At 37.4% G+C, this 21887-nt stretch overlaps 1 protein-coding gene across 1 annotated transcript in view; it reads right to left on the minus strand.

Annotated features, from left to right (window-relative positions):
- Positions 1-17576, minus strand: part of LOC130920596 (von Willebrand factor A domain-containing protein 7-like) — a 57500-nt gene extending 39924 nt beyond the window's left edge. The window contains exons 1-4 of the mRNA XM_057843923.1: positions 17373-17576; positions 6007-6214; positions 632-717; positions 415-508 (exon numbers count right to left, since the gene is read on the minus strand). Coding sequence (XP_057699906.1) covers positions 415-508; positions 632-717; positions 6007-6214; positions 17373-17573 — 589 coding nt within the window. The 5' untranslated portion in view covers positions 17574-17576. The remainder of the gene's footprint in view (positions 1-414; positions 509-631; positions 718-6006; positions 6215-17372) is intronic.
- Positions 17577-21887: the final 4311 nt, after the last annotated feature.

Below are 21887 nucleotides of genomic sequence, written 5' to 3' on the forward strand. Positions count from 1 at the left end.
CCAAATTCTGCATACAGCTTTTATGACCCTTGGCGCCCTGAAGTTTTGATGTGTAAATTATGTGATTTGGTCAAAAATTGTAGGTCAAGTAGCGTTTTGAAAAACTCTTTTTCAAAAAAATCCACGTTTATGAGCGAACGTAAAAAAGATTTTTTTGGGGGGGAGGTTCAAAACATTCCCTGCGGGGCATGAAAATTCTGGTCATTTTAACATTTGAACGGTGACGGTCGGTCAAACAGTTTTGGGCTGTGTGGCACGCCAAAGAAACGGAATTTCACTCTATGAGCTTTTGCCTTTCAAAGCCCCATCTAATAAAAATTTATAGTGTGGTTATCTGATGGTAATACTGCGATTGTAACAAAGCAATTATGCTGCAGTAAGCTTGCCAATGAATGAATAAACCCAGTACTCTACCTGCCAGGTTCTCAAGAGGTTGTTCAGAAGTTATCAAAGTATTGTAAGGAGCCATGTTGCCCAGCTCCACCCAGTTGCTGTGGCTATAGAAGTCCTTCAAGTATACAATGAAATATTATACTCACCAACCACATAACATTACATTTTTTTCATTTCACCTCCAAAACATCACAACATCAGTATTCACCAATACCTACAGAATTATTGTCACACTCACCTGCAGTGTGTGAAGAATGGTTCCGAGAATTAAACGCCCTGTAACAAAGTTTTCCATTCTCACATTTTCCTTCACATCGGCTATACCTAGTCAGTGGAATGAGTGAAAAAAAATAGATGAATGATGGGTGGAACTCTGTTTTAAAGGTTATGCCAAAGGTTAACAATAATTGACATCTGTTATAAGCATTGATTAATGCTCATGATAGTGTCATGTTACAATTATGATTGTCTAATGACAGTCTAATGGCGCCACTGTCAAATAAAGTCTACCAAATACCATAACTACAATGAATGAAATAACTAGAACAGTAACTGAAAATATAATTAGCACAGAACATGAATTTTGATTTTTATTTACATCTGTAGCACTGCAATGCATGTTAGGAGGCATGTTAGACAACAACAGTGTTAACATTAGGTGGAAGCAGAGGTTGACTGTCTCCGCCAAGGGAGCAGTGACGGCCAAATGAAGCTTCTTGAAGCAATGAAGCTTTTCAGCCAATTGGTTCAAAGGTTCATGGTGGTTCATTTGGTCTTATGATAGTCGTATGATGCTGCTGTCAAATAAAGTGTTACCGGTTAATATCTTTAGGTGTAAATATCCCATAATACAGTGAGGACAGCTTATAGTCATAAGCGGAGTTTAAGGGGGGCAGGGGGGCCAGGCCGCCCCCTGGTAGCCGAAAAGTGTCATTGCGTGTAATTGACTTTCCTATATATATGAGTTGTAAAGCAATAAAGTAAACAACAAAAATAAATCAAATGAACAAAAAAAGATTTTTATAATGGACCAAAAAATATTTTTCGAACAGATCATGTGACTAGCACCTTAGACAGTCATTTGCTTTGTATATTATTTAAAAATAAATAAACAAATAAAATAAATAAATGAATAAAAAAACAGGGGAGGGCAATTTTATTTTTCAAATGATTTTTTTCTTTGTTTGAAAATTTTTTTTTTTTTGATTGAAGCAACTTCTTGGGGGATTGAATGATTTAGACACAAATTTCCTTCCCATAATATGGCCTAAACACAAAAAGGTTTGCTAAAATAAAACAAAACTTTTTAAATCAAAGATTGTGTTAAAATGCAAATATCTTAAATATTTGTTCGGATTCAAAAACTTTTTTTGCACGATTAAATTTTTTCTTTTTTCGATTGAAGTGATTTTTCGTTTGAAGCAACTTATTTTTTGATTGAATAATAAAGATACAAATGTCCTAGCCAAAATGTGGCCCAAACACAAAACAACATTACTTCAATTAAAAAAATGTACTTCAATCAAAAAAAAAAACAAACAAAAAAATTCAAAGAAAATAGCTATCAAATGCATTTTTTTGAGCTTCAATTTTATTTTTGCATTCAAACACATTTTTTTTGATCGACAAATGAAGACACAAATTTACTTCCACATGAATCCGCCCAGGGGATACGATTTTTGACTGGGGTAACAACATTGGCACGACACCGGTGGGCGTAGCATATTCAATGGATGACGATCTTGGCGAAAAGTATAAGTGTTCTAAGCAGCCTGATTTAGAATTCCCCTCAAGAATGATGGGAAACAAAAAACGTGCATTTTCAACTTGTTATTATAAATATTCTTGTAAGTTAATTTAATAACTGACACTGCGTTTTGGGGTCATAAACATGTTGTGACCCCCCACCCCCCACCCCCCCCGGCCCAAAAGTCAAACTCCGCCTATGCTTGTAGTCCAGTGCGGCTTATCTAGGAGCAAATGCCGTTTTCATGTCAAATTTGATGGGTGGCTGCTTATAGTCAGGTGCGCCTTATAGACCCTACTCACCAACGTCACAGAATGACGTGTTGCTGTATCCGGCCGCCATATTGTCCATCTCTGTTTAGCCCTATTCTCAATGGTTTCAATTAGTCGTTCAGTTTATAGATCGATATTTTTCGACCCGCTGTCTTCGCCCTCTCTGCCTGACATCTGCTACCCTGATATCTACAACTTACTTGTCCACACAAAATCAGCCTCTTCTCACGAAAGTTTGAAAAACTTTAAGAGCAGCACTCTAAGCAACATTACCCCGTGTGACCCAATTTTCTAAAATGGCGACAATCAATAAAAAAAAAAAAAAAAAAAAAAGACTGCGATTGCCAACGCTTCATGGACAGGTGACTATTTCTTCAATAAAACACGCAACAACTGTGTCTGTCTCATTTGCAAAGAGACAGTCGCTGTTTTTAAAGAGTTCGATGTGACGCGATAATATTACCGAACAAGACACGTTGACATGTACAACATTACAGGGAAGATACCCAGCGAGAAATTATAGGAACTTGAAGCTAATTTAATTTCACAGCAGCAGTATTTCGCAAGAGCCCGAGGGTCGAAAGAGAACGCCACAAAGGCGAGATTGTTGAAATTATGAATTTAAAAAAAATAATAATAAAGCAAATGTGACACACAGAAGGGCTTGCTAAAATTTCTTTAAATGTATTGTTCTACGTAAATCAGCCCAGGTAGCCCCCCACATTTTTACCACACCAAATCTGGCCCCCTCTGCAGAAAGTTTGGACACCCCTGTTTAACCGATGATCCGTAGACGAGGCCAGCTTCTTTCACTTGTTACCAGCTAAATATTAATCAAAAAATAAAGATGGTGGAAGAAATAAGCATCTTGAATTTGAAACGGTATGTTGTTGGCGATTAGCCTAGCAATGATCTTAATTGTGGTTGTCAGCCCAAAACCCTCTAAATATATATTAAATGCATCTTACCAGATACAAAATGACTACTACATAATCTGTGCTAATCGTTTGGAGCCCAGTTTTCTCATCGAATTGCAGCAGTCCATCTCGCTCTCCTCTCCGGGTCTTTCGGAATACGGTAGAACCTCAAGTCTCTCCGTCTATCTTCTTTGTTATTGCAACCGACCGCCACACACGCCTTCACCATTTTGATTATTAATGTTAACAAGCAGAAAACACGCCATAATAAGAGGAATTTACGTAGCGGTAACGCATCAACAACGACGAGTTGACGGACAATATGGCGCGGGGGCGTGGTTGTGACGTCATGTGAGTAGGGTCTATTGTCGGAAAATTACGGCATTCTTTGTTGTCGAGACGTTACTCCTTAGCACGGAGCACAAAGCAAGTTAGCGACAGTGACTTAAGTGTCCGTTTATATTTTGTTTTGGTGAAGCATATTAGCACTTCAGTTAATGTGAAATAGTAAAATTGTCTCATTTCTTTTCATAAAGAAACCACACACATAAACCTACACATACAGTAGGGCAAATAAGTATTTAGTCAACCACTAATTGTGCAAGTTCTCCCACTTGATAATATTAGAGAGGCCTATAATTGTCAACATGGGTAAACCTCAACTATGAGAGACAGAATGTGGAGGAAAAAAAATCAGAAAATCACATTGTTTGATTTTTAAATAATTTATTTGCAAATCATGGTGGAAAATAAGAATTTTGGTCAATACCATAAGTTCATCTCAATACTTTGTTATGTACCCTTTCTTGGCAATAACGGAGGCCAAACGTTTTCTGTAACTCTTCACAAGCTTTTCACACACTGTTGCTGGTATTTTGGCCCATTCCTCCGTGCAGATCTCCTCTAGAGCAGTGATGTTTTGGGACTGTCGTTGGGCAACACGGACTTTCAACTCCCTCCTCACCCCGTGGCGTCAAAATGATAGCAAGAACGCGGAGCAAAAATCCCATAACCTCACAGGTGGACCTAGTGAATGACCTACAGAGAACTGGGACCACAGGAACAAAGGCTACTATCAATAACACAATGCGCCGCCAGGGACTCAAATCCTGCACTGCCAGACGGGTCCCCCTGCTGAAGAAAGTACACGTCCAAGCCCGTCTGCGGTTCGCTAGAGAGAATTTGGATGGTCCAGAAGAGGACTGGGAGAATGTGTTGTGGTCAGATGAAACCAAAATAGAACTTTCTGGCAGAAACACAGGTTCTCTTGTTTGGAGGAAAACGAATACTGAATTGCACCATACCCACTGTGAAGCACGGGGGTGGAAACATCATGCTTTGGGGCTGTTTTTCTGCAAAGGGACCAGGACGACTGATCTGTGTGAAGGAAAGAATGAATGGGGCCATGTATCGAGAGATTTTGAGTGAAAATCTCCTTCCATCAGCAAAGGCATTGAAGATGAGACGTGGTTGGGTCTTTCAGCATGACAATGATCCCAAACACACAGCCAGGGCAACAAAGGAGTGGCTTCGTAAGAAGCATTTCAAGGTCCTGGAGTGGCCTAGTGAGTCTCCAGGTCTCAACCCCATAGAAAATCCGTGGAGGGAGTTGAAAGTCCGTGTTGCCAAACGACAGCCCCAAAACATCACTGCTCTAGAGGAGATCTGCGTGGAGGAATGGGCCAAAATACCAGCAACAGTGTGTGAAAAGCTTGTGAAGAGTTACAGAAAACGTTTGGCCTCCGTTATTGCCAACAAAGGGTACATGACAAAGTATTGATATGAACTTTTGGTATTGACCAAATACTTATTTTCCACCATGATTTGCAAATAAATTCTTTAAAAATCAAACAATGTGATTTTCTGTTTTTTTTTTTTTTTTCCCCACATTCTGTGTCTCATGGTTGAGGTTTAACCATGTTGACAATTACAGCCCTCTCTAATATTTTCAAGTGGGAGAACTTGCACAATTAGTGATTGACTAAATACTTATTTGCCCCACTGCTTAGAATCTCCTTTCAACACAAACTCCCATTCAAACTGTAAATTGTCATACAAGAGAATGGGCTTTTAAATTGGATTCAGATTGTATTTATGAACATCTGTTGAATAAAGAAAACTGATTAATTACAGTCTGCCTCCTCCTATTCTGTTTTGTTGTTTAGCTTGTTTAAATGAGTCATCGACCTAATTTATGTCAGCACTTTGCTTCCAGGAAAAAACCGTCAATCAGCAGCACTTTTCTATTTTAATGAACTGGACTTTTGTGTGATTGATGTACTGAGGAATTATTTTTATGTTTTAGACTCAGTACCTTTATTTTAAAACTAGTTTTACGTAAAATAGTACACAAGTTGTGATAAAGTATTATTTTTGAAGGAAATAGTCATGCATTTTGTCTTCATTGTTACTTATAATATGCCTAAAACAACTTCAAGTTTGGGATACACATTATGTTTGATCTAGCAGAAAAGTGCAGAGCCATAACAACAAATTTCCTTGCGTAATTAATTTGCTCCATATTAAAAAATAAAGATTTATATTCACTGTCGGCTGGGTATGATGGAGTATTGCCACATGTACAATACCCCCAATAGAGAGTTGCAAACATAAAGTACAATTTTCACATTTTCACTGAGTTCATGTTCAGTCTGTGGAAAGAAGGGAAGTGTTGTACCTAGTGTGATTATGTTTCGTCCTGCTTGGAAGGTCTCGTCATCAAAATGGCGCTCGGCACTGAGTCGAAATTGTGAATCCACACGCGCATTCTCTGAGTAAATATCCTGAATTGATGAATGGAACAAGAAACTGGACAATACGAAGGAGGTGCCTTGGGTGGAGGAGCACACCTCATGTACTTGTTCAATGGTTAGACTGTCATCAATCTGGAGAAAGACAGAATAAATGATAATGTTACTTGAAAGGAAGAACTTCCATCAAATTACATTTTTTCCCCTCATCATTTCAAACTGTAAGATACCGTAAGTCAAAACTTAAAGAATCTGCAAAATTTCGTGGCCCAGGGCGCCGTTTGCTCGGAGCATGCAAATCGAGTTTTAAAAAATTACACATGATTTGAGCAATACAGCCTGGATATACAGTGGGGCAAATAAGTATTTAGTCAACCACCAATTGTGCAAGTTCTCTTATTTGAAAAGATTAGAGAGGCCTGTAATTGTCAACATGGGTAAACCTCAACCATGAGAGACAGAATGTGGGGGAAAAAAACAGAGAAACACATTGTTTGATTTTTAAAGAATTTATTTCCATATTAGAGCGGAAAATAAGTATATGGTCACCTACAAACAAGCAAGATTTCTGGCCGTCAAAGAGGTATAACTTTTTCCAATGAGGTCTAATGAGGCTGCACTCATTACCTGTATTGATGGCACCTGTTTTAACTCGATATCGGTATAAAAGAGTAAAAGACACCTGTCTACAACTTCAGTCAGTCACACACCAAACTCCACCATGGCCAAGAACAAAGAGCTGTCGAAAGACACCAGAGACGAAATTGTATACCTGCACCAGGCTGGGAAGACTGAATCTCCAATAGGTAAAACGCTTGGTGTAAAGAAATCAACTGTGGGAGCAATTATTAGAAAATGGAAGACATACAAGACCACTGATAATCTTCCTCCATCTGGGGCTCCATGCTAGATATCACCCCGTGGCGTCAAAATGATAACAAGAACAGTGAGCAAAAATCCCAGAACCACACGGGGTGACCTAGTGAATGACCTACATAGAGCTGGGACCACAGTAACAAAGGCTACTATCAGTAACAAATCCTGCACTGCCAGACGTGTCCCCTGCTGCAGCCAGTACATGTCCAGGCCCGTCTGTGGTTCGCTAGAGAGCATTTGGATGATCCAGAAGAGGACTGGGAGAATGTGTTATGGTCAGATGAAACCAAAATAGAACTTTTTGGTAGAAACACAGGTTCTCGTGTTTGGAGGAGAAAGAATACTGAATTGCATCTGCAGAACAACATACCCACTGTGAAGCATGGGGGTGGAAACATCATGCTTTGGGGCTGTTTTTCTGCAAAGGGACCAGGACGACTGATCTGGGTAAAGGAAATAATGAATGGGGCCATGTATCAAGAGATTTTGAGTGAAAATCTCCTTCCATCAGCAAGGGCATTGAAGATGAGACGTGGCTGGGTCTTTCAGCATGACAATGATCCCAAACACACTGCCAGGGCAACAAAGGAGTGGCTTAGTAAGAAGCATTTCAAGGTCCTGGAGTGGCCTAGCCAGTCTCCAGATCTCAACCCCATAGAAAATCTGTGGAGGGAGTTGAAAGTCCGTGTTGCCAAACGACAGCCCCAAAACGTCACTGCTCTAGAGGAGATCTGCATGGAGGAATGGGCCAAAATACCAGCAACAGTGTGTGAAAAGATTGTGAAGAGTTACAGAAAACGTTTGGCCTCCGTTATTGCCAACAAAGGGTACATAACAAAGTATTGAGATGAACTTTTGGTATTGACCAAATACTTATTTTCCTCCATGATTTGCAAATAAATTCTTTAAAAATCAAACAATTTGATTTTCTGTTTTTTTTCCCCCACATTCTGTCTCTCATGGTTGAGGTTTACCAATGTTGACAGTTACAGGCCTCTCTAACATTTTCAAGTGGGAGAACTTACACAATTAGTGGTTGACTAAATACTTATTTGCCCAACTGTACTTTACTACAAGCACTCATTAGAGAGGGAGAAATAATTCCCGATAACAATGACAATATGTAAGCAGAGGAGGCTTCCATTCACTTCACCACGTATGGTAAACCCTTAAATCTCGTTGTACTCTGTATAATGACAATAAAACAGTGGTTCTTCACCTTGCGATAGGTACCGAACCCCACGAGTTTCATAGGTGCATTCACCGAACCCTTCGGAATTTCACATTAAAGCCATTCTTTTTAACAAATTCAAAACCTAGCAAGCTAACATTTTAGTGAATTCCTGTTCAAATTTCTTCCAGATTTAAAATTTACTACAAATATTTCATTTCACAACGTTCCATTTTTTTTGTTTTCATGTCATCATTTTATTGTCGCATCGTTGCATAACATACCATTTTCATGGCATAAAATGACGCATTTAAAAAAAAAAAAAAAAATCATTTACACAGTTCACACTGCCTGTATGTCTGTTATACTTCTTCATACCAAGTGTGAGTCAACCTTCCACCGAGCAAACTGATTTCTTCTCCCATTAGATGGAGGGTTAGCAGTTAAAAGAAATGGAATACAGCCTGTAAATTGAGGGCAAACCACTTCAAAACCTGATCTTAAATGCCACTTGGCCTAGATTTAGTTCGCTTAACACATAGGACTCTAAAACCTTTACCGAAGCCCTTTGGCCTACTCACTGAACCCCTGGGGTTCAGAACCACTGCAATAAAGGCTTTCTATTCTATTACATTCTAGGCAGTGACAAGATTAGCAAGTCATTAAATCAAATGTCATTCAAATTCATGGATTTAAAACAAAACTAAAATTATCACATAACAATAAACTAAATAGCTTAACTAGCAATTAATGAAACAACTGGAACAGTAACTGGAGAAATAAATAACACTGAACATGAAATTTGAATGTTAATCAAATCTGTAGCACTGCAATGCATGCTAGGAGGCATGAGGAATGTTGAAAGACAACAGTATTGACTGCAGGTTACAGCAGAGCTTGTCTGTCTCTCCCAATGGTAGTGAGGGAAGTAATGAAGCTTTGCAGCCAATTGCTTCACAGTTTCGTCTTTTAAAAAAATATATGAATGTGCTTGTGTAGCTATATGGAAAAAATGCAAGATGTTCTCTGGGGATGATTTGTTATTCATTTTTATTTAGAAATAATAGCGTTCCAACAGTGTTTTGCTTTAAAAATAAAAAAAATAAAGTATTTCACTAGCTATTAAATTCTTGTGAATGTGAGATGACTGATAGCCTTGTGTTTTTCTATGTGATTGATATTGTATCGTGACTAGGACTGTCAAAATTATCGCATTAACGGGCGGTAATTAAATTTTTAAAGTAATCACGTTAAAATATTTGACGCAATCAACGCACATGGCCCGCTCAAACAGATTAAAATGACAGCAAAGTGCAATGCCAACTTGTTACTTGTGTTTTTTGGAGTTTTGTCGCCCTCTGCTGGCGCTTTATGGGCTTAAGCACCCATGAGCATTGTGTAATTATTGACATCAACAATGGCGGGCTACTAGTTTATTTTTTGATTGAAAACTTTACAAATTTTATTAAAACAAAAACATTAAGAGGGGTTTTAATATAAAATTTCTATAACTTGTACTAACATTTATCTTTTAAGGACTACAAGTCTTTCTATCCATGGATCGCTTTAACAGAATGTTAATAATGTTAATGCCATCTTGTTGATTTAATGTTATAATAAACAAATACAGTACTTATGTACCGTATGCTGAATGTATATATCCATCTTGTGTCTTATCTTTCCATTCCAACAATAATTTACAGAAAAATATGGCATATTTTATAGATGGTTTGAATTGCGATTAATTACGATTAATTAATTTTTAAGCTGTAATTAACTCGATTAAAAAATTTAATCGTTTGGCAGCCCTAATCGTGACGCGTCTTTTTGTGACCATGGCATATTGATGTTCATAGTATCATGAGTTTAAGGCCCTTTTCATATCCACATATCCAGAGAAATTCCCGTGTAAAGTGACACGGGATTTACTCGCGTCATTGCTTTCACGCATGTAGAGATGTCCCTAGAATGATGCGGGTTGGACACTTTCAAAGACTTGTCCCGTGTTGCCCAGTGGTGCTTTCTCTGCGGTGAGGGCTCCTGGCGCAATTTTATAACCTGGACATTACGTCATTTTTGTCCGGCATCGGCTGTCACAATGTTCGTCAAATCGTGTTTTGTTCCGGAAGGAGCGTTCCCTACATCTTGACTACAGCCAATTTAAGCTCATCAAGACTGTATTTAAGCCCATGTCTTATCAGCTCTCTGCCTAGCGCTTAGGTTGGTAGTTTATTGACCCCCGTCGAACTACTGTCACAGACTTATTGTGTTTTCCCCCCCTTTTCCGCGATCGCATGTATTTTTGTATTTAATAAACCCTTGAACGGATCCCTCCGTTGTTTTCTGCTTTGAAGTAAAACTTTGTGTCCGCCAGTGCTGTTTTCTCGTCAACTAACGATTTTTTTCTTGACGATGACTAGACGATAACGGGCTAAAAACGTGTTTTGGGAGACTAAAACATAACGAGACTAATGCCAGTTTTCGTCTGACGAGACAACAACGAGACGAAAATGCACAATAGTTTCTGTCACACGTTCAAAATGTGTAACATTTTATGTGTCGTCAGCCTGCATCGTTCCAGCGTCTGATTGTGTCACTCGTGACGTGAAGCTGCTTTCCAGTCTCCAGGCTTGCACACACGTTAAGATTTGTTTTCTTGGTCAGAAAGAATATGCAATGTTGCTTTAGCCTTTAAACGTCTGTGCTGAGTGATCATGACACACTAAATGTAACTCATAGCATTAACATAGCCTCCATTCATGTTCTTGTTAGCATTAGGCTAATGTTAATGGCAAGTGTCCTCTTAAACTCTCGGACAACTTTTTTTACATACACTTCATGGCGTTCTTGTGTGTATAAGTAATTGAAAATAATATAGTTTTTTGTTTTTTGCCGAGTGTGTATTAATAGAATGTTGGCATTGTCCTTGTAGACACAACAATACGTACTCGTTTGTCAATGTTCATTCGAAATAGATAGAAACCTTTATTTCTTTATTTATTTTTGGAATAAGATTTATAAATTTTACAGATGAAAACAATTTTAGGAAACATCGACTATAATTAGTAGGGCTGTCAAAATTATCGCATTAACGGGAGTTAATTAATTTTTAAATTAATCACGTTAAAATATTTGACGCAATTAACGCAGATGCCCCGCTCAGACAGATTTAAATGACAGTACAGTGAAACGCTCACTTGTTGTGTTATATGGAGTTTTGCCGCCCTCTTCTGGCGCTTGGGTGCAACTGATTTTATAGGCTTCAGCACCCATGAGCATTGTGTAAGTAATTATTGAAATCAACAATGGCGGGCTACTAGTTTATTTTTTTGATTGAAAATTTTACAAATTTTATTAAAACAAAAACATTAAGAGGGGTTTTAATATAAAATTTCTATAACTTGTACTAACATTTTTCTTTTAAGAACTACAAGTCTTTATATCCATGGATCGCTTTAACAGAATGTTAATAATGTTAATGCCATCTTGTTGATTTATTCTCATAATACACAAATCCAGTCCTTACGTACCGTATATTGAATGTATATATCCATCTTGTGTCTTATCTTTCCATTCCAACAATAATTTACAGAAAAATATGGCATTTTTTTCTAGATGGTTTGAATTGCGATTAATTGCGATTAATTACGATTAATTAATTTTTAAGCTGTAATTAACTCGATTAAAATTTTTAATCCTTTGACAGCCCTAAAAATTAGACGAAATTAGTCTTCAGTTTTCATCAACAAAAACTAGACGAAGAACAACACATTTTGAGAAGACTAAAATATGACTGAGACTAATAAGTATTGTTGTCCAAAAGACTAAGACTAAAACGAAAATTAAAAGGGCTGCCAAACACAACACTGGTTTCCGCAGTAGCGAACCCTAACATCGGCAACAAAATATACCACACATTTCCAAAGATGGCCGATGGACTATCTTATTCGGTTTTACTGTCACGGATGCATTGTGTAATTCCCCTTTTTCCGTGATCGCGTGTATTTTTGTATTTAATAAACCCTTGAACGCGTCCCTCCATTGTTTTTTGCGTTGAAGTACAACCTTGTTTCCGCAGTCGCGGACCCTAACATCAGCAATAAAATAAACCACACATTTCCAAAGATAGACAATGGACTTTCTTCCTTCACTCTACTATGGCACGACAATTTAATTTTGTTATGTTTTCAGTTTAATTTAGCTATTTCCAGCTTGCTCTGTTGATAATTGAGATGTTTGTTCACTGCTTTTCGTCTTACAGTGAAGAGGGAGGAAGTGACGATCGCTCCGCCATAATATTTACGTCATCAGTCATCGTGCCGTGACCTGGGAATTTAACGACTGCTTTCGCGCACACCGCTTCACAGTCATTCGACCAAACTTGTAATTATGTATTGTTTGGAATTTACTTCCTGCTCCTGTAATACAACACCCCTCCTTTTTTTAAAAAAATTTTAAATTTTTTTTTTTTTTTCAGCACTTTCACTTTGCACGGAGAGCTATTGTCATTTGATCTGGAGCTCGTTTGTGACCCTACTCTTGCCAACTGGAATTTTCCTGAACCATTTGCCCTAAAAAAAGACTCATATGTTTGTGTTCCCCTTTTGCTTATTTATGTCTTATGTTTGTGCCGATGTCATCTTTAGATGAAACACATAATTGGGTTTTAACCACCATTCTTCTTTAATGATTGCAATTATTGGTCATAGTATGCACATAGGTGTGCCCTCCATCATAATTAGTATTATGTTACTTTTATTTTCATTTTAATGAACAAGATAGTAAAACAAATACACACGGAAAAATAAAACCTATTAGGTATACCTCACATTCTTTTAAGTACAGTGGTCCCTCACTTATCGCTATTAATGGGGACCAGAACCGGCCGCTAACTTATATATATATATATATATATACATATATATACATATATACATAGGGCTGCCAAACGACTACATTTTTTAATCAAGTCAATCACAGCTTAAAAATGAATTAATTGTAATTAATCACAATTCAAACCATCTGGAAAACATGCCATATTTTTATGTAAATTATTGTTGGAATGGAAAGATAAGACACAAGACGGATATATACATTTAACATACTGTACATAAGTACTGTATTTGTTTATCATAACAATAAATCAACAAGATGGCATTAACATTATTAACATTCTGTTAAAGCGATCCATGGATAGAAAGACTTGTAGCTCTTAAAAGATAAGTTAGTACAAGTTATAGAAATTTTATATTAAAACCCCTCTTAATTTTTTCGTTTTAATAAAATTTGTAAAATGTTCAATCAAAAAATAAACTAGTAGCCCGCCATTGTTGATGTCAATAATTACACAATTCTCATGGGTGCTGAAACCCATAAAAGCAGTTGCACCCAAGCGCCAGCAGAGGGCGACAAAACTCCAAAAAACACAAGTAACAAGTGGAGATGACACTTTGCTGTCATTTTAATCTGTTTGAACGGGGCATGTGCGTTAAAAGCGTCAAATATTTTCATGTGTTAAATTTTTAAAAAATTAATTACCGCCCGTTAACGCGATAATTTTGACAGCCCTAATATAGATAGATAGATAGATAGATAGATAGATAGATAGATAGATAGATAGATAGATAGATAGATAGATAGATAGATAGATAGATAGATAGATAGATAGATAGATAGATAGATAGATAGATAGATAGATAGATAGATAGATAGATAGATAGATAGATAGATAGATAGATAGATAGATAGATAGATAGATATGGTAACACTTTATAATAACTATCCGTTTTACTAGTTAATAGATCATTAGTAAACTGTTAATAAATGATTTATTGTTGATTTGTGAAGTATTTGTTAACAGTTTGTTAAGCATGTACAGAATGTTCTTAACCTGAAACACAGTTTGTGCAGAAACGTTTCAAGTTTTTGTGTGTAACGTTTGGCATTTCTATCTTTTCAGGTTAAGAAATGCCGTTTACTTCAAAAGAAAAGGCTTTTTGACAAGGCATTTTGCAGGCAGCGCTCATGTTGCACATTCATGAAAATCTGCCATAGAACCAACAAATATTTGTACTTTTCTTTGTATATTTAACCAATAAAACTTATGACCTTCAACATAAAGTATATATAGTTTTATTACGATCCATCAACTAGCATGGGCATTTAGAAAGGGGTCAACCATATTGGAACACCCTGTAAATGCTTAACAAACTGTTAACAAATACTTCACAAATCAACAATAAATCATTTATCAGCAGTTTACTAATGATCTGTTAACTAGTTAAACGGATAGTTATAAAGTGTAACCAAACTATTTGTAATGTGTTCATTTTACCCTGGATACCGTCGTTTACAGACACCGCGCAACCATTTTTGTTTCAACCTAAAACACCAAAAAACACAAGTAACAAGTGGAAATGACACTTTGCTGTAATTTTAAGCGAAAAGAACTTTTGTGTTTTATAGAACAATATGTCTATATGTTGCCATAGCAGTTTCATGACGCATTAAGCCCCCAAATTATTTGTAATTTTGTTCCGTTTTACCCTGGAGACCCTCGTTTACAGACACTGCGCATCCATTTTTGTTTCAACCTAGCCATAAAAAGAAGGTAAGTAATTATATTTATTATTTGAAATGTCTATCATTTTTAGCCTAGAATCATTAACGGATTTCTAATATTTAGCAAAAATAAAAAATAAAATAAAAATACATATATAGACTTATAAAATTATTGACTTGCATATTTTAAACTTTAAACAAATTATGTCGCAATGAAAAAAATCAGTGTCTGTAAATAGGCCACGGATATCTACCTCAATTGTATTTTTTTTTTTTTTTTGTTACTGTCGCATTTTCCCCGATATTTTAGATGATAAATAATTGATCCAAAGGTAAAAAAAAAAAGACGTTTAAAAGGGTAAATATTTCAAAAAGAAAATCTCAACCACTCCTTGATGTCAACGATTTCTGCATTGCGACCCTTGTTATGTTACCGTGTTTCACACATAAAATCCCCCCAAAATCCGGCTGTGGCCATTCACAGCTGTGTCTTGACACTCGGTGAGACTGGATTATATTAAAAAACAATGCATCGGGGGAAATTAAACCACGAAAGGGAACTGTGTGGTACCCCAAATCACCCAGGCACGCATCACTCTCATTTTCGTGACTTATTTGACTGTCAAATTGTCACCACTGCCAGCAAAGCGAGACTCACAAAACAGCCGCCCGAGAGGCTCCGCCTGTCTCTGCTTCTGTCACTCTCACACGGTACGTTCAGCAACAGCATGCCAAACATATCCGCCACATTGCAACCTGATTCTTTGTATCAAATGCAACTGCTTGGCGCAGCACAACAACATTTGGCTATGGTTCATCTGTCATCTTGCCATTGTTGATATCGAATAGCGTGCGCGCTGTACTTCCGCTTCCAAGGATGCCCTCCGTGTACAGTCACAGCTTAGAGCATCACAGCTCCACACTGTAATGGTGCACATAAAGTAGCAAAATCACACCTAGCTCCAATTGCATTCACAAGCAAAGCATGGTGCGCTTAAAGTGGACCGAGACCCGCGATTTTTGAACGAACCCGTGTTCGTTTCTTTGGTCCGAACTAGATTTTGGATGCGCGTTCACATTTACAAAACAAAGCGGACTATCTGGAAAAAAAGAACTCTGGTACGTTTGAAACGGACCAAACAGTTCTATTGTGAAAGCAACCTTAAATTAGAGTGAACTTAGTTGTCTAGACATCCTGCCATTTTTTTTAACACTGTATAAATCTAAACAAAAAATAAAAATAAAAAAAAGTAAATAATCATTTAAAAACAAAACATGTATAAACTTACAGTAAATACTTTGGAAATCTCATGTGCTGCTGGCCTAAAGTGCTGGCACCCCTGTAATTCTGTCAAATAATGATCCATTTCCCCCAGAAAATGATTGCAATTACAAATGCTTTGGTATTAATATCTTCATTTATTTTGCTTGCAATGAAAAAACATTAAAAAATGGGGGAAAAAATTAAATCATGATCATTTTACACAAAACTCCAAAAATGGACGGGACAAAAGTATTAGAACCCTTTGAAAATCATGTGATGCTCCTCTAATTTGTGTAATTAACAGCACGTATTACTTACCTGTGGCACATAACAAGTGGTGGTGATAACTAAATCACACTTGCAGCCAGTTAAAATGGATTAAAGTTGACTCAACTTCTGTCCTATGTCATTGTGTGTATCACAATGAGTATGGAGAAAAGAAAGACGACTAAAGGACTGTCTGAGGACTTGAGAAGCAAAATTGTGAGGAAGCATGGGCAATCTCAAGTCTACAAGTCCAACTCCAAAGACCTGAATTTTCCTGTGTCTACCGTGCGCAGTGTCATCAATAAGTGTAAAGCCCACGGCACTGTGGCTAACCTCCCTAGATGTGGAAGGAAAAGAAAAATTGACGAGAGATTTCAACGAAAGATTGTGCGGATGGTGGATAAAGAACCTCAACTAACATCCAGACAAGTTCAAGCTGTCCTGCAGTCCGAGGGTACAACAGTGTCTACCCATACCATCTGTTAGCGTCTGAATGAAAAGGGACTCTATAGTACGATACCCAGGAAGACCCCACTTCTGACCCAGAGACATAAAAAGTTTGCCAAAACTTACCTTAGAAAGCCAAACCCGTTTTGGAAGAATGTTTTTTGGTCAGATGAGACAAAGTAGAGCTTTTTGGGAAAAGGCATCAACATAGATTTTACAGGGGGAAAAAAAGGAGGCCTTCAAAGAAAAGAACATGGTGCCCTCAGTCAAACTTGGCGGAGGTTCCCTGATGTTTTGGGGTAGCTTTGCTACCTCTGGCACTGGACTGCTTGACTGTGTGCATGGCATTATGAAGTCTGAAGACTACCAACAAATTTTGCAGCATAATGTAGGGCCCGTTGTGGGAAAGCTGGGTGTCTCTCAGAGGTCATGGGTCTTCTAGGAAGACAATGACCCAAAAGACACTTCAAAAAGCACTAGAAAATGTTTTGATATATAGCACTGACTTCTAAAGTGGCCAGCAATGAGTCCAGACATGAATCCATTGCAAGCAAAATGAATGAAGATATTACTACCAAAGCATTTGTAATTGCAATCATTTTCTCTGAGAAATTGAGCATTATCTGACAGAATTGCAGGGGTGCCAATACTTTTGGCCAGCACTGTATACTGTATTATATTTGCATGCACGAGTGTGAATTTCTTACAGTAAGACTGAAGTCTTGTTCATTCGCAGCAGCAATGTCTCGGCAGACCTCGGCCGTCTTTTGAAGAATTGCCTTGATGGTGATCTCTTTATGAGATATGGAGTCGCTTTCAGACAAAAATGTTGGTATGAAGCATTGAGTTAGGTCTATGAGATTGAGGACCACAACCACTGGAAGTAGGAATGTCCACTTGGTGCTCATTATGATGATGATGGGTGATGACTGGGGAAAAAAATGAAACTCTTGGAAAATGCATACACTCCATCAGTTGACAAGACAGTTCCCACAGACATTGCTGTTCCCACAAACCTTCCTGTAGGGGGCCGACCCAAGCAAAGCGTTGAGTTGGCTTTCACTGTGATAAACTCAAACACACGCTGCGTTCTAACGCCGGATTTAGGTGGGAAAAGGACCAAGGTTTTACTGCATACAAGCAGGCAGGAGTGATTTGGTCGAGGATTTGAGGTAATTATTATATTAAATCGCACCATGCATGCACTTTGAAATGTAAAAAAAAACAATGGATAAAATAAGTGTAACTTTGGCTTGAAATGTTTACATAACACGAATGATAACTGGCTGTTTTTTGCTTTTAACCAAGAATCTAGACTGTTTTACATTGAAATTACAAGATTTAAGCATTTATTTACAAGAATTTTGAAATTAAAAAGCTCTGTTTTGTGACGGCTGCCACCTTGGAATACACAATACCGCAACTTCTGCTTGAAACATTTACGTAAAATGAACGATAACTGCCCGTTTTTTGCTTTTAACTAAGAATCTAGATTGTTTTACATTCATATCTTTAGAAATTCCGTGATTTAAACATTTATTTACAAGAATTTTCAACTTGAAAAGCTCTTTGCTTTGTGACGGCCGCCATCTTGGATTACGCAATACCGTAACTTTGGATTTAAATGTTTTAATGTAAAATGAACGATAACTGCCCGTGTATTGCTTTTAATCAAGAAAGTCTGTTTTACGCTCATATCTATAGAAATTCCGGGGTTTAAGCATTTATTTACAAGAAATTTCAACTTAAAAGCTCTTTGTCTCGCGACAGTCACCATCTTGGGTTACACAATAACAAAACTTTTGCTTGAAACATTTACGTAAAATGAACGATAACTGCCCGTTTTTTGCTTTTAACCAAGAATCTGGACTGTTTTACATTCTTATCTTTAGAAATTCCGCGATTTAAGCTGTTATTTACAAGAATTTTCAACTTTAAAAGCTCTTTGTTTCTTGACGGCCGCCATCTTGGATTACACAATACCGTAACGTTTGCATCAAATATTTACGTAAAATGAACGATAACTTCCCGTTTTTTTGCTTTTAACCAAGAATCTAGACTGTTTTACATTCATATCTATAGAAACTCCGGGATTTAAGCATTTGTTTACAAGAAGTTCCAACCTAAAAAGTTCTTTGTTTTGTGACCGCCGCCATGTTGGCTTTTGTATCTCTACACATGACATTTAAGTTGCTATTTCTGGCAAAAACTTATATGAAATGTTAAATATTGCTATTGATCCTGAAAATATAGGTGATTATGTCTGCATGTGTTGATTTTTGTGCATCTAACGTAAAATCTGAGAATTTTAGAGCCATTTTAAGTTTTGCTATAGGCTACTTATATAAAAAATAATTAATCAGGATTTTATTATGGAACGACTTAGAATTTTTTTATGCCGCTGCTCATGGAGACTCATATATGTCTAAAGGAGGTGCCCGTTTTGGTTTCAGGTCACTAGTGGCTTTGGTTTTCAAAATACTTGAATTTTATTTATCTATTTTTAAATAAGCCCCCTACGGATCGAGCCCATTGTCCCGTCAACTAATAGCGAAAATGGAAAACATTTTTGACAAATATATCTTTTGCTCAAATTCTTGACACAATAATCTGGGATATGCTAGGTGAGCTCGCTGCACTTAAATTAATTGGCTCTGTATGAACAAAAAAAAAAGAGTGAAACTGCATGAGTTGGTGTATTTTAAACAACAAGAGACATAAAAAAAAAACTAAAACAAGTTTAAACAAATATTTTACAAACGTCATAAATATTATGAAACCAATATTTCTCAATGCAAAATCCTACTTACCTCAATATACTGTTTTCATTGGCAAAAGTGTAGTTCGATTTTGATCTATTTCATTCCAAGTTTTCAGAGAGAGTAATGTGTGTTTCCTTGTTCCGCCAAACCCTCAGAATGTGTGTGCGTTTGACATCTTGCCTACGACACCTACTTATAGATTCTTAAAAGAGAATGGGTCATAATTAGCGTTGGCAATTAAAATGACACACCTGTGCAAGTCTTTTTTCTCCATTAAAGTTAAACAAAACATGTCATGTAAGAGGTGCATTCACTGTACTAAAAAGGGTTTATTTTAAAGATTTCATTTGCGTAGAAAATGGTTCAAATCTTTAAGGAAGGAAGGAAAGAGTTAGGGTGGCCTTTTTATCATATTTAGTATTATTTGCTCTGATGGGGAGGTTCGGAACATTTTAGCTGTCAATGTGCACTTTGGACTTCTATTCATTTATGTTAGGCTACTTATTCATTTCCTTATGATTAAAAAAAGGCAATGTTTGCGCAATCTTCAAAATATACAGTGCCTTGCAAAAGTATTCGGCCCCTTTGAACCTTGCAACCTTTCGCCACATTTCAGGCTTCAAACATAAGGATATAAAATTTTAATTTTTTGTCAAAAATCAACAACAAGTGGGACACAATCGTGAAGTGGAACAAAATTTATTGGATAATTTAAACTTTTTTAACAAATAAAAAACTGAAAAGTGGGGCGTGCAATATTATTCTGCCCCCTTGCGTTAATACTTTGTAGCGCCACCTTTTGCTCCAATTACAGCTGCAAGTCGCTTGGGGTATGTTTCTATCAGTTTTGCACATCGAGAGACTGACATTCTTGCCCATTCTTCCTTGCAAAACAGCTCGAGCTCAGTGAGGTTGGATAGAGAGTGTTTGTGAACAGCAGTCTTCAGCTCTTTCCACAGATTCTCGATTGGATTCAGGTCTGGACTTTGACTTGGCCATTCTAACACCTGGGTACATTTATTTTTGAACCATTCCATTGTAGATTTGGCTTTATGTATTGGATCATTGTCCTGTTGGAAGATAAATCTCCGTCCCAGTCTCAGGTCTTGTGCAGATACCAACAGGTTTTCTTCCAGAATGTTCCTGTATTTGGCTGCATCCATCTTCCCGTCAATTTTAACCATCTTCCCTGTCCCTGCTGAAGAAAAGCAGGCCCAAACCATGATGCTGCCACCACCATGTTTGACAGTGGGGATGGTGTGTTCAGGGTGATGAGCTGTGTTGCTTTTATGCCAAACATATCGTTTTGCATTGTGGCCAAAAAGTTCAATTTTGGTTTCATCTGACCAGAGCACCTTCTTCCACATGTTTGGTGTGTCTCCCAGGTGGCTTGTGGCAAACTTTAAACGAGACTTTTTATGGATATCTTTGAGAAATAGCTTTCTTCTTGCCACTCTTCCATAAAGGCCAGATTTGTGCAGTGTACGACTGATTGTTGTCCTATGGACAGACTCTCCCACCTCAGCTGTAGATCTCTGCAGTTCATCCAGAGTGATCATGGGCCTCTTGGCTGCATCTCTGATCAGTTTTCTCCTTGTTTGAGAAGAAAGTTTGGAAGGACGGCCGGGTCTTGGTAGATTTGCAATGGTCTGATGCTCCTTCCACTTCAATATGATGGCTTGCACAGTGCTCCTTGAGATGTTTAAAGCTTGGGAAATCTTTTTGTATCCAAATCCAGCTTTAAACTTCTCCACAGCAGTATCTCGGACCTGCCTGGTGTGTTCCTTGGTTTTCATAATGCTCTCTGCACTTTAAACAGAACCCTGAGACTATCACAGAGCAGGTGCATTATACGGAGACTTGATTACACACAGGTGGTTTCTATTTATCATCATCGGTCATTTAGGACAACATTGGATCATTCAGAGATCCACACTGAACTTCTGGAGTGAGTTTGCTGCACTGAAAGTAAAGGGGCCTGCTGCACTGAAAGTAAAGGGGCCGAATAATATTGCACGCCCCACTTTTCAGTTTTTTATTTGTTAAAAAAGTTTAAATTATCCAATAAATGTTGTTCCACTTCACGATTGTGTCCCACTTGTTGTTGATTCTTGGCAAAAAAATTAAATTTCATCTTTATGTTTGAAGCCTGAAATGTGGCGAAAGGTTGCAAGATTCAAGGGGGCCGAATACTTTTGCAAGGCACTGTATTCCGTTTTACTCTTCGTAATATTAAGTCATTTGTACTTATTTTTCTGAATGTATGTTTCTAATATCTTTATTATTAAAAAACACAACAAAAAGTAAATTATCTTCAGTTTTGATATACATCCTATGTTCTTAAGTAGTTAAAATTGAGATACGGCATTTAGTATGTGAGTAAATGAGGGAAAATGAAAATTAGGAGATGGAGGTTGGGGTTATAGCCGTTTTTGTTAACTTTTATTTTGAAAATAATTG

The sequence above is a fragment of the Corythoichthys intestinalis genome, chromosome 8, assembly GCF_030265065.1.
Source record: "Corythoichthys intestinalis isolate RoL2023-P3 chromosome 8, ASM3026506v1, whole genome shotgun sequence".
Lineage (NCBI taxonomy): Eukaryota > Metazoa > Chordata > Actinopteri > Syngnathiformes > Syngnathidae > Corythoichthys > Corythoichthys intestinalis.